At 58.3% G+C, this 15549-nt stretch overlaps 2 protein-coding genes across 7 annotated transcripts in view; one reads left to right on the top strand and one right to left on the bottom strand.

Moving 5' to 3' along the window:
• Positions 1–10763, top strand: part of COPA (coat protein complex I subunit alpha) — a 40661-nt gene extending 29898 nt beyond the window's left edge. For all 6 annotated transcript variants that reach the window (XM_085560860.1, XM_085560864.1, XM_085560863.1 and 3 more), the window contains 11 exons: positions 118–241; positions 1296–1385; positions 1459–1568; positions 1684–1761; positions 1921–1989; positions 2186–2322; positions 3291–3477; positions 4921–5031; positions 5762–5923; positions 9081–9275; positions 10290–10763. In XM_085560860.1, coding sequence (XP_085416986.1) covers positions 118–241; positions 1296–1385; positions 1459–1568; positions 1684–1761; positions 1921–1989; positions 2186–2322; positions 3291–3477; positions 4921–5031; positions 5762–5923; positions 9081–9275; positions 10290–10349 — 1323 coding nt within the window. In that variant the 3' untranslated portion in view covers positions 10350–10763. The remainder of the gene's footprint in view (positions 1–117; positions 242–1295; positions 1386–1458; positions 1569–1683; positions 1762–1920; positions 1990–2185; positions 2323–3290; positions 3478–4920; positions 5032–5761; positions 5924–9080; positions 9276–10289) is intronic.
• Positions 10764–11473: 710 nt separating this feature from the next.
• Positions 11474–15534, bottom strand: S100A11 (S100 calcium binding protein A11). Its single transcript, XM_077789367.2, has 3 exons — positions 15501–15534; positions 13108–13245; positions 11474–11742 (listed from the first exon to the last, which is right to left on the bottom strand). The coding sequence occupies exons 1-3, from the start codon at positions 15501–15503 to the stop codon at positions 11590–11592; spliced, it is 294 nt and encodes a 97-aa protein (XP_077645493.1). The 5' UTR covers positions 15504–15534; the 3' UTR covers positions 11474–11589.
• Between the last annotated feature and the right edge of the window lie 15 nt (positions 15535–15549).

The raw sequence follows: 15549 nt of genomic DNA, 5'->3' as shown, positions 1-15549 counted from the left end.
GGAGGAGGGAGGGGACGGGGCTCCCGGAGAGCTCCGGGAATTCCGGAGGAGGTGACAGCGGAAGGCGGCTCCGCTCCGGGCTCCCGAGGAACGGCTTTTCCCGGTGCTGTGTCCCAGATCCCGGCCGTGGATCCCGAGGCGCGGCTGCTGCAGCCGCCGGCCCCGGTGCTGCCCCTGGACACCAACTGGCCCCTGCTGACCGTGTCCAAAGGCTTCTTCGAGGGCTCCATCGCCGGGAAAGGTCGGCATTCCCGGCATTCCCGGCATTCCCAGCATTTGGGATCAGCCCCGCGAGCTTCCTGCACGGAATGTGCTGGGAATGGCCGAAAAGGGGCTGGAAAACTGGGGAAGGAGGTGGGCTGGGAGGCACCGGGAATGGGATCAGGCCTGGGATTGAGCCCTGGGAATGGGATCAGGGCTGGGATTGAGCCCTGGGAATGGGATCAGGCCTGGGATTGAGCCCTGGGAATGGGATCAGGCCTGGGATTGAGCCCTGGGAGTGGGATCAGGGCTGGGATTGAGCCCTGGGAATGGGATCAGGGCTGGGATTGAGCCCTGGGAATGGGATCAGGCCTGGGATTGAGCCCTGGGAATGGGATCAGGGCTGGGATTGAGCCCTGGGAATGGGATCAGGCCTGGGATTGAGCCCTGGGAATGGGGTCAGGGCTGGGATTGAGCCCTGGGAATGGGATCAGGGCTGGGATTGAGCCCTGGGAATGGGATCAGGCCTGGGATTGAGCCCTGGGAGTGGGATCAGGGCTGGGATTGAGCCCTGGGAATGGGATCAGGCCTGGGATTGAGCCCTGGGAATGGGATCAGGGCTGGGATTGAGCCCTGGGAAGGGCCAGGGCCATGTCCGGGTGTGGGAAATCATGGAATGAGCGGCTGGAAAAGGGAATGGAGAATCCTGAGGGAGCTGGGAGGGCTCAGCCTGGAGTAAAGGGGGATCCATGGGGAATTTTGGGCTCTATCAGGGGGAATGTGGGATCTGATCCCAGGGAATGAGGAAGGAACGGCCTCAAGCTGTGCCAGGGCTGGAAATGTGGGATGATTTTTCCATGGAAAAAGGGTTGGGAAGCATCGGAAGAGGCTCAGGGAGGGCTGGATCCCCATCCCTGGAGTTGTCCATTGAATTCCTGGAATTCTGGGGATGAACCCCACGACCCAGAGGTCTCCCCCCGCCATAAATCCCGAAATTCCACAGAATTCCACCCCCAGATGCGACAGCACAGCGGCAGGGTGGAGTTTTCCCCTCATGGAACTCTTTCCCAAGGGTCTTTCCCTGTTTTTTTTAGGGAAAGGAGGAGCCCTGGCTGCTGACATCGACATAGACACGGTGGGCACCGAGGGCTGGGGCGAGGACGCCGAGCTGCAGCTGGATGAAGGTGGGAAAATCCCGGAATTTCCCTCGGGAAAACTCTGCTTTGGGATCCCGCTGACATTCCCCGCTCCCTGCAGACGGATTCGTGGATGCCGGGGAAGGATTCGGAGAGGAGGGAACGGGAAAAGGGCAGGAGGAAGGAGGAGGATGGGAAGTGGAAGAAGATTTGGATCTTCCCCCTGAGCTGGTAGGAGCATCCTGGGGCACCCCAGCCCCAGTTCCTCAGGAATTCGGGAAGTGGGGAATGTTCTGTGGGATGGTCCAGCTCGGATTTCAGCTGGAATTCCGGGATTTTCCCTCAGGATGTCCCCGCCGGCTCCACGGGAACGGCCGAGGACGGATTCTTTGTGCCCCCCACCAAAGGCACCAGCCCAGCCCAGGTAAAATCCTGGATTTCCTAGGAAAACCGGGAATTCCCTCCTTTTTTGGTTTTTTTTTTTGTTTGTTTTGTTTTTGGGATTTGCGAGCCCAAGGTGGGAATTCCATTGTGGGAACTCTGCCCACCCCAATCCCACCTGGATTCCCTTCCCCTTTCCCAGGTGTGGTGCAACAATTCCCAACTCCCTGTGGATCACATCCTGGCAGGATCCTTTGAGACAGCCATGAGGGTGAGTTTTCCATGGAATTTTTATAGAAAAACGCCTCCTTTCCCCCTTACTTCAGCTGCTCCATCCTGAATCCTGGCTTTGTGTCTATCCGGGAATATTCCATCCCCATTTTCCTGCGGCTATGACGCAGAGCGAGGCTTTGGCACTGCCTGATCCAGGTTTTCCCGGCCCAATCCCGATTTTTTTGTTCCCTCAGCTGCTCCATGACCAGGTGGGAGTGACCAACTTCGGGCCCTACAAGCAGCTCTTCCTGCAGACCTTCTCCCGGGGCCGGACGACGTTCCAGGCGCTTCCCAGCCTCCCCGCCATGTACGGATACCCGCACCGCAACTGGTGAGCACTGGGACGCGGATTTTCCAGCTCTTCCCAGGGAGAAATCCCGGATTTGTGAGGCTGGGAATGAGCTCAGCCAGTCTGAGCAGGGCGCTCAGAACTCCAGGAATTCCTTGGGCGGCTGCAGGGATGGGGAGGAGATGGAATTCCCGGTTTGTGGAGAGAGATGTGGGGGGCTGAGCTCAGGGTGAAATCCAGGGAATGGCCAGGGCTGAATCCTCATGGAATGAGGGGCTGGGAAGTGTCCAGGGAATGGAGCTGGAACGGCTGGAAAAGGGAATGGAGAATCCTGAGGGAGCTGGGGGAGCTCAGCCTGGAGAAAAGGGGGATCCAGGGGGGATTTGGGATCTTCCAGGGAGGATTTGGGATCTTCCAGGGGGAATTTGGGATCTTCCAGGGGGGATTTGGGATCTTCAAAGGGGAATTTGGGATCTTCCAGGGGAGATTTGGGATCTTCCAGAGGGGCTTTGGGATCTTCCAGGGGGAATTTGGGATTTTCCAGGTTGGATTTGGGATCTTCCAGGGGAGATTTGGGATCTTCCAGGGGGAATTTGGGGTCTTCCAAGGGGAATTTGGGCTCTTCCAGGTGGGGTTTGGGATCTTCCAGGGGGGATTTGGGATCTTCTAGGGGGGATTTGGGGTCTTCCAAGGGGAATTTGGGCTCTTCCAGGTGGGGTTTGGGATCTTCCGGGGGAATTTGGGATCTTCCAGGGGGGATTTGGATCTTCCAGGGGGGATTTGGGATCTGGTCCCAGAGAACAGGGACAGAATGAGAGGGAACTCCTCAAGCTGCTCCAGGACATGTTTGGGTTGGATATTCGAGGGGATTTCTCCATGGAAAAGCATTGGGAACCATTGGAAGGGACTCAGGGAGGCGCATTCCCATCCCCGGAGGGAATTCCCAGGAATCCCCGAGCTGCTTCCGTGCAGTGGCGGCGATCCCGAGGTGCGCAATTGGAATTTTTCAGGAAGGAGGCCGGGCTGAAGAACGCGCTGCCGGCCGTGGGGCTGAAGCTGAACGACCTGATCCAGCGGCTGCAGCTCTGCTACCAGCTGACCACGGCCGGCAAGTTCGAGGAGGCTGTGGAGAAATTCCGGCTGATCCTGCTCAGCGTGCCACTGCTGGTGGTGGACAACAAGCAGGAGATCGCCGAGGTCCGGGCATTCCGCGGGGGAAAAATATGGGGATTGCTGAGGGGGAAAATATGGGGATTGCTGAGGGGGAAATGGGGGAATTTGTGAGGGGAAAATTACGGGAATTTGTGAGGGGGGAAATGTGGGAATTTGTGAGGGGGAAATGTGGGAATTTGTGAGGGGGGAAATGGGGGATTGCTGAGGGGGAAATGGGGGATTGCTGAGGGGGAAATGTGGGAATTTGTGAGGGGGAAATGTGGAAATTCCTGAGGGGGAAATGGGGGATTGCTGAGGGGGAAATGTGGGAATTTGTGAGGGGGGAAATGTGGGAATTTGTGAGGGGGGAAATGGGGGAATTCCTGAGGGGGAAATGGGGGATTGCTGAGGGGGAAATGTGGGAATTTGTGAGGGGGAAATGTGGGAATTTGTGAGGGGGGAAATGGGGGAATTCCTGAGGGGGAAATGGGGGAATTTCTGAGGGGGAAATGGGGGATTGCTGAGGGGGAAATGGGGGATTGCTGAGGGGGAAATGTGGGAATTTCTGAGGGGGAAATGGGGGATTGCTGAGGGGGAAATGGGGGATTGCTGAGGGGGAAATGTGGGAATTTGTGAGGGGGAAATGTGGGAATTTGTGAGGGGGGAAATGTGGAAATTCCTGAGGGGTAAATGGGGGAATTCCTGAGGGGGAAATGGGGGATTGCTGAGGAGGAAATGTGGGAATTTGTGAGGGGGAAATGTGGGAATTTCTGAGGGGGAAATGTGGGAATTTGTGAGGGGGAAATGTGGGAATTTGTGAGGGGGGAAATGTGGAAATTCCTGAGGGGGAAATGGGGGATTGCTGAGGGGGAAATGTGGGAATATCTGATGGGGAAATGTAGGAATTCCTGAGGGGGAATTGGGTATTACTGAGGGGGAAATGTGGGAATTTCTGAGGGGGAAATGTGGGAATTTGTGAGGGGGAAATGTGGAAATTCCTGAGGGGGAAATGGGGGAATTCCTGAGGGGGAAATGGGGGATTGCTGAGGGGGAAATGTGGGAATTTGTGAGGGGGAAAAATATGGGAATTTCTGAGGGGGAAATGTGGGAATTTGTGAGGGGGAAATGTGGAAATTCCTGAGGGGGAAATGGGGGAATTCCTGAGGGGGAAATGGGGGATTGCTGAGGGGGAAATGTGGGAATTTCTGATGGGGAAAAATATGGGAATTTCTGAGGGGGAAATGTGGGAATTTCTGATGGGGAAATGTGGGAATTTGTGAGGGGGAAATGTGGGAATTGCTGAGGGGGAAATGGGGGATTGCTGAGGGGGAAATGTGGGAATTTCTGATGGGGAAAAATATGGGAATTTCTGAGGGGGAAATGTGGGAATTTCTGAGGGGGAAATGTGGGATTGCTGAGGGGAAACATGGGATTCCTGATGCCAGGGTGACCCCAGGGAAGGGTCCGATCCCCGGTTTTGTCCCGCAGGCGCAGCAGCTGGTCGCCATATGCCGGGAATACATCGTGGGGCTGTCCATGGAGATCGAGAGGAAGAAGCTGCCCAAGGAGACACTGGAGCAGCAGAAGAGGATCTGTGAGGTGAGGAATTCCTGAGGGGAAAATACGGGATTCCTGCCCTGAAAAACATGGAATTCCTGGGGGGGAAAACGTGGGATTTCTGAGGAGGAAAAGACAGAATTCCTTGGGTGGGTGTGGAGGAAGTGCAGGATTCCTGAGGGGGAAATGAGGGAAATACTGAGGGGAAAAACATGGAATTCCTGGGGGAGAAAGTGCAGGATTCCTGAGGGGGTAGATGAGGGTTTTACTGAGGGGAAAACCAAAGAATAACTGAGGGGTAAATGTGGGAATTTCTGAGGGGGAATACACAGAATTCCTGAGGGGGTAAGTGAAGGATTCCTGAGGGGGAAATGAGGGAATTACTGAGGGGAAAAACACAGAATTCATGAGGAGGAAATGTGTGATTCCTGAGTGAGTAATTGTGGGAATTCCTGAAGGAAATATGTGGGAATTTCTGAGGGGAAAAGGTGGGAATTTCTATGGAGAAATGTGAGAATTCCTGAGGGGGAAAATGTGGGAATTTCTGAGGGAAATATGTGGGAATTTCTGAGGGGAAAAGGTGGGAATTCCTATGGGTAAATGTGAGAATTCCTGAGGGGGGAAATGTGAGATTCCTGAGGCGGGAAAAATCTCACTGGAAATTTATCATTCTGCCTTCCACGCAAACACAGCAGGGAAAAGAGGGATTCCCTGTCGCAATTCCCATTGTTCCCGGGGATTGTGACCGGCTTTCCCGTGCTTTCCCTGGCAGATGGCCGCCTACTTCACGCACTCCAACCTGCAGCCCGTGCACATGATCCTGGTGCTCCGCACCGCCCTCAACCTCTTCTTCAAGCTCAAGAACTTCAAGAGCGCCGCCACCTTCGCCCGGCGCCTGCTCGAGCTCGGCCCCAAGCCCGAGGTGGCGCAGCAGGTGGGACCCCAGTGGCCTGGCCCCAAATGTCCCCAAATGTCCCCAAACCCAGCAGGTGGGACCCAATGGCCTGTCCCCAAATGGCCCCAAATATCCCCAAATGTCCCCAAACCCAGCAGGTGAGACCCCAATGGCCTGGCCCCAAATGGCCCCAAATGTCCCCAAACCCAGCAGGTGGGACCCAATGGCCTGGCCCCAAATGTCCCCAAATGTCCCCAAATGTCCCCAAACCCAGCAGGTGGGACCCAATGGCCTGGCCCCAAATGTCCCCAAATGTCCCCAAATGTCCCCAAACCCAGCAGGTGGGACCCAATGGCCTGTCCCCAAATGGTCCCAAACCCAGCAGGTGGGACCCCAATGGCCTGGCCCCAAATGGTCCTAAATGGCCCCAAATGTCCCCAAACCCCCGTGACCCTCTCTGTGATGTCCCCAAACCCCCCGTGACCCTCTTTGGGTGTCCCCAAACCCCCCGTGACCCTCTTTGGGTGTCCCCAAAACCCTGTGATCCTCTCTGAGGTGTCCCCAAACCCCCTGTGACCCTCTTTGGGTGTCCCCAAACCCCCCCATGACCCTCTCTGTGATGTCTCAAACCCCCCGTGACCCTCTGGGGTGTCCCCAAACCCCCCCATGACCCTCTCTGAGGTGTCCCCAAACCCCCCGTGACCCTCTTTGGGTGTCCCCAAACCCCCTGTGACCCTCTTTGGGTGTCCCCAAACCCCCCCATGACCCTCTCTGTGATGTCTCAAACCCCCCGTGACCCTCTGGGGTGTCCCCAAACCCCCCGTGACCCTCTTTGGGTGTCCCCAAAACCCTGTGATCCTCTCTGGGGTGTCCCCAAACCCCCCCTGACCCTCTTTGGGTGTCCCCAAACCCCCCATGACCCTCTTTGGGTGTCCCCAAATCCCCCGTGACCCTATTTGGGTGTCCCCAAAACCCTGTGATCCTCTCTGAGGTGTCCCCAAACCCCCTGTGACCCTCTTTGGGTGTCCCCAAACCCCCCCATGACCCTCTCCGGGGTGTCCCCAAACCCCCCGTGACCCTCTTTGGATGTCCCCAAACCCCCCCATGACCCTCTCTGAGGTGTCCCCAAACCCCCCGTGACCCTCTTTGGGTGTCCCCAAACCCCCTGTGACCCTCTTTGGGTGTCCCCAAACCCCCCCATGACCCTCTCTGTGATGTCTCAAACCCCCCGTGACCCTCTGGGGTGTCCCCAAACCCCCCGTGACCCTCTTTGGGTGTCCCCAAACCCCCCCATGACCCTCTATGGGTGTCCCCAAACCCCCCATGACCCTCTTTGGGTGTCCCCAAACCCCCTGTGACCCTCTTTGGGTGTCCCCAAACCCCCCCATGACCCTCTCTGTGATGTCTCAAACCCCCCGTGACCCTCTGGGGTGTCCCCAAACCCCCCGTGACCCTCTTTGGGTGTCCCCAAACCCCCCATGACCCTCTTTGGGTGTCCCCAAACCCCCCCATGACCCTCTCTGTGATGTCTCAAACCCCCCGTGACCCTCTGGGGTGTCCCCAAACCCCCCCATGACCCTCTCTGAGGTGTCCCCAAACCCCCCGTGACCCTCTTTGGGTGTCCCCAAACCCCCTGTGACCCTCTTTGGGTGTCCCCAAACCCCCCCATGACCCTCTCTGTGATGTCTCAAACCCCCCGTGACCTTCTGGGGTGTCCCCAAACCCCCCGTGACCCTATTTGGGTGTCCCCAAAACCCTGTGATCCTCTCTGAGGTGTCCCCAAACCCCCTGTGACCCTCTTTGGGTGTCCCCAAACCCCCCCATGACCCTCTCCGGGGTGTCCCCAAACCCCCCGTGACCCTCTTTGGATGTCCCCAAACCCCCCCATGACCCTCTCTGTGATGTCTCAAACCCCCCGTGACCCTCTGGGGTGTCCCCAAACCCCCCCATGACCCTCTCTGTGATGTCTCAAACCCGCCGTGACCCTCTGGGGTGTCCCCAAACCCCCCCATGACCCTCTCTGAGGTGTCCCCAAACCCCCTGTGACCCTCTCTGTGATGTCCCCAAACCCCCCGTGACCCTCTTTGGGTGTCCCCAAACCCCCCCATGACCCTCTCTGTGATGTCTCAAACCCCCCGTGACCCTCTGGGGTGTCCCCAAACCCCCCGTGACCCTCTTTGGGTGTCCCCAAAACCCTGTGATCCTCTCTGGGGTGTCCCCAAACCCCCCCTGACCCTCTTTGGGTGTCCCCAAACCCCCCATGACCCTCTTTGGGTGTCCCCAAATCCCCCGTGACCCTATTTGGGTGTCCCCAAAACCCTGTGATCCTCTCTGAGGTGTCCCCAAACCCCCTGTGACCCTCTTTGGGTGTCCCCAAACCCCCCCATGACCCTCTCCGGGGTGTCCCCAAACCCCCCGTGACCCTCTTTGGGTGTCCCCAAACCCCCTGTGACCCTCTTTGGGTGTCCCCAAACCCCCCCATGACCCTCTCTGTGATGTCTCAAACCCGCCGTGACCCTCTGGGGTGTCCCCAAACCCCCCCATGACCCTCTCTGAGGTGTCCCCAAACCCCCCGTGACCCTCTTTGGGTGTCCCCAAACCCCCTGTGACCCTCTTTGGGTGTCCCCAAACCCCCCCATGACCCTCTCTGTGATGTCTCAAACCCCCCGTGACCCTCTGGGGTGTCCCCAAACCCCCTGTGACCCTCTTTGGGTGTCCCCAAAACCCTGTGATCCTCTCTGGGGTGTCCCCAAACCCCCCCTGACCCTCTTTGGGTGTCCCCAAATCCCCCGTGACCCTATTTGGGTGTCCCCAAAACCCTGTGATCCTCTCTGAGGTGTCCCCAAACCCCCTGTGACCCTCTCTGAGGTGTCCCCAAACCCCCCGTGACCCTCTCTGTGATGTCTCAAACCCGCCGTGACCCTCTGGGGTGTCCCCAAACCCCCCCATGACCCTCTCTGAGGTGTCCCCAAACCCCCCGTGACCCTCTGGGGTGTCCCCAAACCCCCCCATGACCCTCTTTGGGTGTCCCCAAACCCCCCGTGACCCTCTTTGGGTGTCCCCAAACCCCCGTGACCCTCTCCGGGGTATCCCCAAACCCCCTGTGACCCTCTTTGGATGTCCCCAAACCCCCCCATGACCCTCTATGGGTGTCCCCAAACCCCCGTGACCCTCTCCGGGGTGTCCCCGTTCCCAGACGCGGAAGATCCTGGCGGCGTGCGAGAAGAACCCCGTGGACACTCACCAGCTGAACTACGACCAGCACAACCCCTTCGACATCTGCGCCGCCTCCTACCGGCCCATCTACCGCGGCAAGGCCCTGGAGAGGTGTCCCCTGAGCGGCGCCTGCTACAGCCCCGAGTTCCGCGGGCAGATCTGCCACGTCACCACGGTCAGGGCGGGGACAGCGGGGCTGGGGACAGCGGGGACAGCCAGGGCTGGGGACAGCGGGGACTGGGGACAGTGGGGACAGCGGGGACAGAGGGGACAGCGGGGACAGCTGGGGACAGTGGGGACAGTGGGGACAGCGGGGACAGCTGGGGCTGGGGACAGCGGGGACTGGGGACAGCGGGGACAGCGGGGACAGTGGGGACAGTGGGGGACAGCGGGGACTGGGGACAGCCGGGGACAGCTGGGGACAGCGGGGACAGTGGGGACAATGGGGACAGCCAGGGCTGGGGACAGTGGGGACAGCGGGGACTGGGGACAGCGGGGACAGCTGGGGACAGCGGGGACAATGGGGACAGCGGGGACAGCCGGGGCTGGGAGGTGCTTTCAGGGGTCACTGCCATCCTTTGGGGGTCACTGCCATCCTTCAGGGGGTCACTGCCATCCTTTGGGGGTCACTGCCGTCCTTTGCGGGGACATTTTGGGGTTCCACAGGGGGTTTGGGGTCTTTCCCACATGGGAGGCCTGGGGGAGTTGGGTCTGGAGGAGGCTGAGGGGGAATCTCATCCATCCGTGGAAATATCTCCAAAATCCCCAAAAATCTCTCCTCTCAGAGGGGATTTGCGCTCTGGAGTGTTTTTCCCACAAGGGAGGCCCGCGGGAGTTGGGCCTGGTTGGTCTGCAGGAGGCTGAGGGGGAATCTTATCCAATATTGGAAATATCTCCTATATCTGTGCAAATCCCTCAAATATCCATGGAAATACCTCAAATACCCACGGAAATATCTTCAATATCCATGGAAATATCTCCAAAATCCCCTCAAATCCCTCAAATTCACACCTAAATCCCCCCAGGGGATCGCAGGCCATTCCCAAACCCTTCCCAGTGCTCCCAGCACAGGCCCAGGAATGACAGCCACAAACCCAACCCCTAAATCCCGAATTTCCACCCCTGAATCCCGGATTTCCACCCCTGAATCCCGGATTTCCACCCCTGAATCCTCCCTTTGTCCCTGCAGGTGACGGAGATCGGGAAGGACGTGCTGGGGCTGCGCATCAGCCCGCTCCAGTTCCGCTAGGAATTCTCCTGGATGGGGAAATTCCCACTGCCCCATCCCAGCTTTCACCCCTGGGCCATTCCCATCCTCTCTTCCCGGTTTTTCCTTGCTCTGGAATGCCGGATTGAGGTTTTTTCCCCACATTTAGAAGGATTTCTTTTCCTTGTTCCCAGAGTGGTTTCCCTGCGCTTTTATCCCAGATTTTTTCCAGAGGGGGAAGGTGGGGCTCTTCCCAAATCCGGGTGTGACACAACCACCTCTGCTCACCTCAAAATCCCCAGAAATTGCTGGGAAAACCTGGGATTGGCTCTGTAAATCCCAAATCCGGGGAAATCTTTCTCCCTCTGGAAGTGCTCCGTGTTCCGTGACTCCTTCTGTTGTCGTCATGGCAACTTAATGAGCTCCCCTCGTTAATAAAGTCGTTAATCACCTGGATTCTCCTGGTTTGCAGCTCAGGACACACCAATAAAAAATTGGAATTTAATCCCTTTTCCCAGCTCTGCTTGGAGAGCTGGGAATTTCCCAGAGGACAGGACCGGGGCTCCTGGGCTGACTGGGAGCTGAGTGTGTTAATTAGTGGGGTGTAATTAACGCCCCAATTAACCCCGAGGGCTTGTCCTGCATTCCCAGGTGGAGTTTTGTCCTTTGGCCTTCCCAGGTTCGGCCCCAGGGTATGGAAAAGGCTCCGGGATTCCCAAATTTGGGTGGATCCTGATCCCTGCAGGATCCAGGGATGCAATTCCAGGGATTGTCCTGCTGGGAATGTCCAGGGATGCAATTCCAGGGATTGTCCTGCGTGGGATGAGGGGCTGGAGCCTCTGGAAAAGGGATTTGGGATCTGATCCCAGGGGGATTTGGGATCTGCCAGGGGAATTTGGGATCTGACCCCAGGGGGGGTTTGGGATCTGACCCCAGGGGGAATTTAGGATGTGATCCCAGGGAATGGGGCAGGACAGGAGGGAACGGCCTTGAGCTGTGCCAGGGTGGGAAATTCGGGATGATTTTTCCATGGGAAAAGGGTTGGGAAGCAGCGAAAGGGGCTCAGGGAGGGTTGGATCCCATCCCTGGAGGGAATTCCTGGAATTCGGAGCGGGTGAGGATCACTTCGGGATTCTTCCCCCCCTCACTCATCCTGGAGTCACTCGGGGTCTTCAACCTTTTATTTATCCATAAAAAAGTCGGGGGGGGAAAGGGAATGGGGGCATTCCATGACTTCCAGCATTCCCTGGGGCGATCCGGGGCGGAGCCGGCGCCTCTGGATTCAGGGGTTGGGGGATTTGAGGATCAGGGAGTCGTGGCAGGCCACGGCGATGCCCCCGATGAGGTTCAGGAATTCCTGGAAATCCAGCTGCCCGTCGCTGTTCATGTCCAGCTTCTTCATCATCCTGTCCACCACGCCCGGGTCCTTCTGGTTCTGCAGGAAAACGGGAATTTCGGTGCCTGGGCTGAGGGGAATTCCCTGCCCAGGCAGGGCTGGGAGCTCGCGGGATCCTGGAATGGTTGGGGATGGAAAATCCCTGAACAGCCGCGGTCAGTGGTGTTCCCACAATCCCTCAACCCGCTCCAGATCCCATCCCGGCACATCCCCAGGGCCGGGAGCCCCCGGATCATCTCATCCCATTGATCCCATCCCATCGTTCCCATCCCATTCCATTGATCCCATGGATCCCCTTGATCCAATCCCATCCCATTCCATTGATCCCATGGATCCCCTTGATCCAATCCCATCCCATTCCATTGATCCCATGGATCCCCTTGATCCAATCCCACCCCCCATCCACGGATTCCGTTCATCCCACCCCATCCCCTTCATCCCATTGATCCTGTCCCAATCCCACTGATCCCATCCCAATCCCATGGATCCCATTGATCCCATTCCAGTTCCATTGATCCCGTCCCAATCCCACTGATCCCATCCCAATCCCATGGATCCCATTGATCCCATTCCAGTTCCATTGATCCTGTCCCAAACCCACTGATCCCATCCCAATCCCATGGATCCCATTGATCCCATTCCAGTTCCATTGATCCCGTCCCAAACCCACTGATCCCATCCCAATACCATGGATCCCATTGATGCTATCCCCATTCCAATTCCATTGATCCCATCCTAATCCCATGCATCCCATCCCAATCCCACAGATCCCATGGATCCCACTGATCCCACCCCATCCCATGGATCCCATCCCAATCCCATGGATCCCATCCAAATCCCATGCATCCCATCCCAATTGACAGATCCCATGGATCCCACTGATCCCGCCCCATCCCATGGATCCCATCCCAATCCCATGGATCCCATCCAAATCCCATGGATCCCACTGATCCCACCCCATCCCATGGATCCCATCCCAATCCCATGGATCCCATCCAAATCCCATGCATCCCATCCCAATCGACAGATCCCATGGATCCCGCTGATCCCACCCCATCCCATGGATCCCATCCCAATCCCATGGATCCCATCCTAATCCCATGCATCCCATCCCAATCCCACAGATCCCATGGATCCCACTGATCCCACTCCATCCCATGGATCCCATCCCAATCCCACGGATCCCACTGATCCCACTGATCCCACCCCATCCCATGCATCCCATCCCAATCCCATGGATCCCATCCAAATCCCATGGATCCCATCCCAATCCCACTGATCCCACCCCACCCCATGGATCCCATCCCACCCCATGGATCCCATTCCAATCTCACGGATCCCACTGATCCCACTGATCCCGCCCCATCCCGTGGATCCCGAGGATCCCAGCCCGCGTTCCCGGACCTTGGTGAAGGCGGCCAGCTCGGTGTCCATGAAGGCGCGGAATTCCCGCTTGGAGAGGGTGACGGAGCTGCCCTCGCGGCCGGCGTAGCGCTGGAACACGGCCAGCAGCGACTCGATGCAGCGCTCCGTCTCCGTGGGCTGCGGGCAAATCCCGGGATTCGGGGTGAGGGAGGGCAGGGAATCCTGTGCCCATCCCACTGTGCCAGGGCAATCCCGGGATTTGGGGGTGCAGGGATCCCTGTGCCCATCCCACTGTGCCAGGGCAATCCCGGGATTTGGGGGTGCAGGGAATCCTGTTCCCATCCCAGCTGTGCCAGGGCAATCCCGGGATTTGGGGGTGCAGGGATCCCTGTGCCCATCCCACTGTGCCAGGGCAATCCCGGGATTTGGGGGTGCAGGGATCCCTGTGCCCATCCCACTGTGCCAGGGCAATCCCGGGATTTGGGGGTGCAGGGATCCCTGTGCCCATCCCAGGTGTGCCAGGGCAATCCGGGGATTTGGGGGTGCAGGGAATCCTGTTCCCATCCCGGCTGTGCCAGGGCAATCCCAGGATTTGGGGGTGCAGGGATCCCTGTGCCCATCCCACTGTGCCAGGGTAATCCCGGGATTTGGGGGTGCAGGGAATCCTGTTCCCATCCCGGCTGTGCCAGGGCAATCCGGGGATTTGGGGGTGCAGGGAATCCTGTGCCCATCCTGGGTGCGCCAGGGCAATCCCGGGATTTGGGGGTGCAGGGAATCCCTGTGCCCATCCTGGGTGTGCCAGGGCAATCCCGGGATTTGGGGGTGCAGGGATCCCTGTGCCCATCCCACTGTGCCAGGGCAATCCCGGGATTTGGGGGTGCAGGGATCCCTGTGCCCATCCCACTGTGCCAGGGCAATCCCGGGATTTGGGGGTGCAGGGATCCCTGTGCCCATCCCAGGTGCGCCAGGGCAATCCCGGGATTTGGGGGTGCAGGGAATCCTGTGCCCATCCCACTGTGCCAGGGCAATCCCGGGATTTGGGGGTGCAGGGATCCCTGTGCCCATCCCACTGTGCCAGGGCAATCCCGGGATTTGGGGGTGCAGGGATCCCTGTGCCCATTCCAGGAGCAATCCCGGTGTTTTTGGGATGAGGGAAGGGCTGGAGGAGCCTCCTCTGCCCATTCCAGGAGCGATTCCAGGTCTTTTGGGAGCAGGGAAAGGCCCCCTAATCCCGTTTTTTTTTTGGATGGGGGAACGGCTAGAGGATCCTCCCTTCCCATTCCAGGTGTGCCAAGGAGCAATCCCGAATTTCCGGGGAGCAGGGAAGCACCTCCTGTGCCCATTTCGGGTGTTCCAGGGAGAAATCCTGGGTTTTTTTGGGAGCAGGGAAAGGCTCCCTGCCCCTTCCAGGTGTTCAGGAGCAATCCCGGTGTTTTGGGGATGAGGGAAGGGCCGGAGGAGGATCCCGGTTTTTTGGGGATGAGGGAAGGGCTGGAGGAGGATCCCGGTTTTTTGGGGATGTGGGAAGGGCTGGAGGAGGATCCCGGTTTTTTGGGGATGAGGGAAGGGCTGGAGGAGGATCCCGGTTTTTTGGGGATGTGGGAAGAGCTGGAGGAGGATCCCGGTTTTTGGGGATGAGGGAAGGGCTGGAGGAGGATCCCGGTTTTTTGGGGATGTGGGAAGGGCTCAGCCGGACCCGTTCCGCCGCATTTTTCCCTGGATTTCGCTCCTTGGCACAGCGGGAAGCGGAGCGGGAGCGGCTCCTGGAAAATCCCCGGGGAGGCGGCGGATCCCGCGGGGTGGGAAGGGCCGGGCCGGATCCGGCCTCCGGCTGAGGCGCGTTTTTGGGAGATAATCCCGTTCTTCCCCAGTTTCCCCCCATTTCTCCCCAACCCACCCCGGTTTTTCCCTGGTTTTCATCCATTTTCCCGTTTTCTCTGTTTTTTCCCCCGGTTTTTCCCTGGTTTTCATCCATTTCCCCCTTTTTCTCTGTTTTTTCCCCCTGTTTTTTCCTGGTTTTCTCTGCTTTTTCCCATTTTCCACCCGATTTCTGCCCCGGTTTTCCCCCCGTTCCCGCCCCCATTTTTCCCTCGTTTCCCCCCTGTTTTTTCCCCGTTTCCCCCGTTTTTCACTGTTTTTTTTTCCCGTTTTTCCGTTTCTTCCCCGCCGTTTTTCCCCTTGGGACCACGCCCTAACCCCTCCCCGCTTCAATTTTGGGTCGTTTTGTGCGAAAATCTCCTTTCCCCTCCCCTTCCCCCTCTGGAATCACCTCTCCCACACCTGCCGGACCCTTTTCCCTTTTCCCTGGAAATTCCACCCCTTGGGACCATCCCCGCCTCCGTCCCGCTCCGATTTTGGGGCATTTTGCGGGAAAACCTCCTTTTCCCCGCTCCGGGTCCGTTTCCCCCCGCAAATTCCCGGGAATTCCTCACCATGGCTGGGACAGCGGCGGCTCCGCTCCGCTCTGGAATTGTAGGATCG

This window comes from Lonchura striata, chromosome 25, assembly GCF_050655825.1.
Source record: "Lonchura striata isolate lonStrDom1 chromosome 25, ASM5065582v1, whole genome shotgun sequence".
NCBI classification, from domain to species: domain Eukaryota; kingdom Metazoa; phylum Chordata; class Aves; order Passeriformes; family Estrildidae; genus Lonchura; species Lonchura striata.
The sequence above is the reverse complement of the archived record's forward strand: the minus strand, read 5'-3'. Positions and strand labels throughout refer to the sequence as shown.

What these genes read in the sequence shown, in the direction of transcription:
- S100A11 (XM_077789367.2), bottom strand. An exon ending in AGCTGGCCGCCTTCACCAAG is followed by an intron (nt 11,743 to 13,107) that starts GTCCGGGAACGC and finishes GTTTTCCTGCAG; the next exon opens with AACCAGAAGGACCCGGGCGT.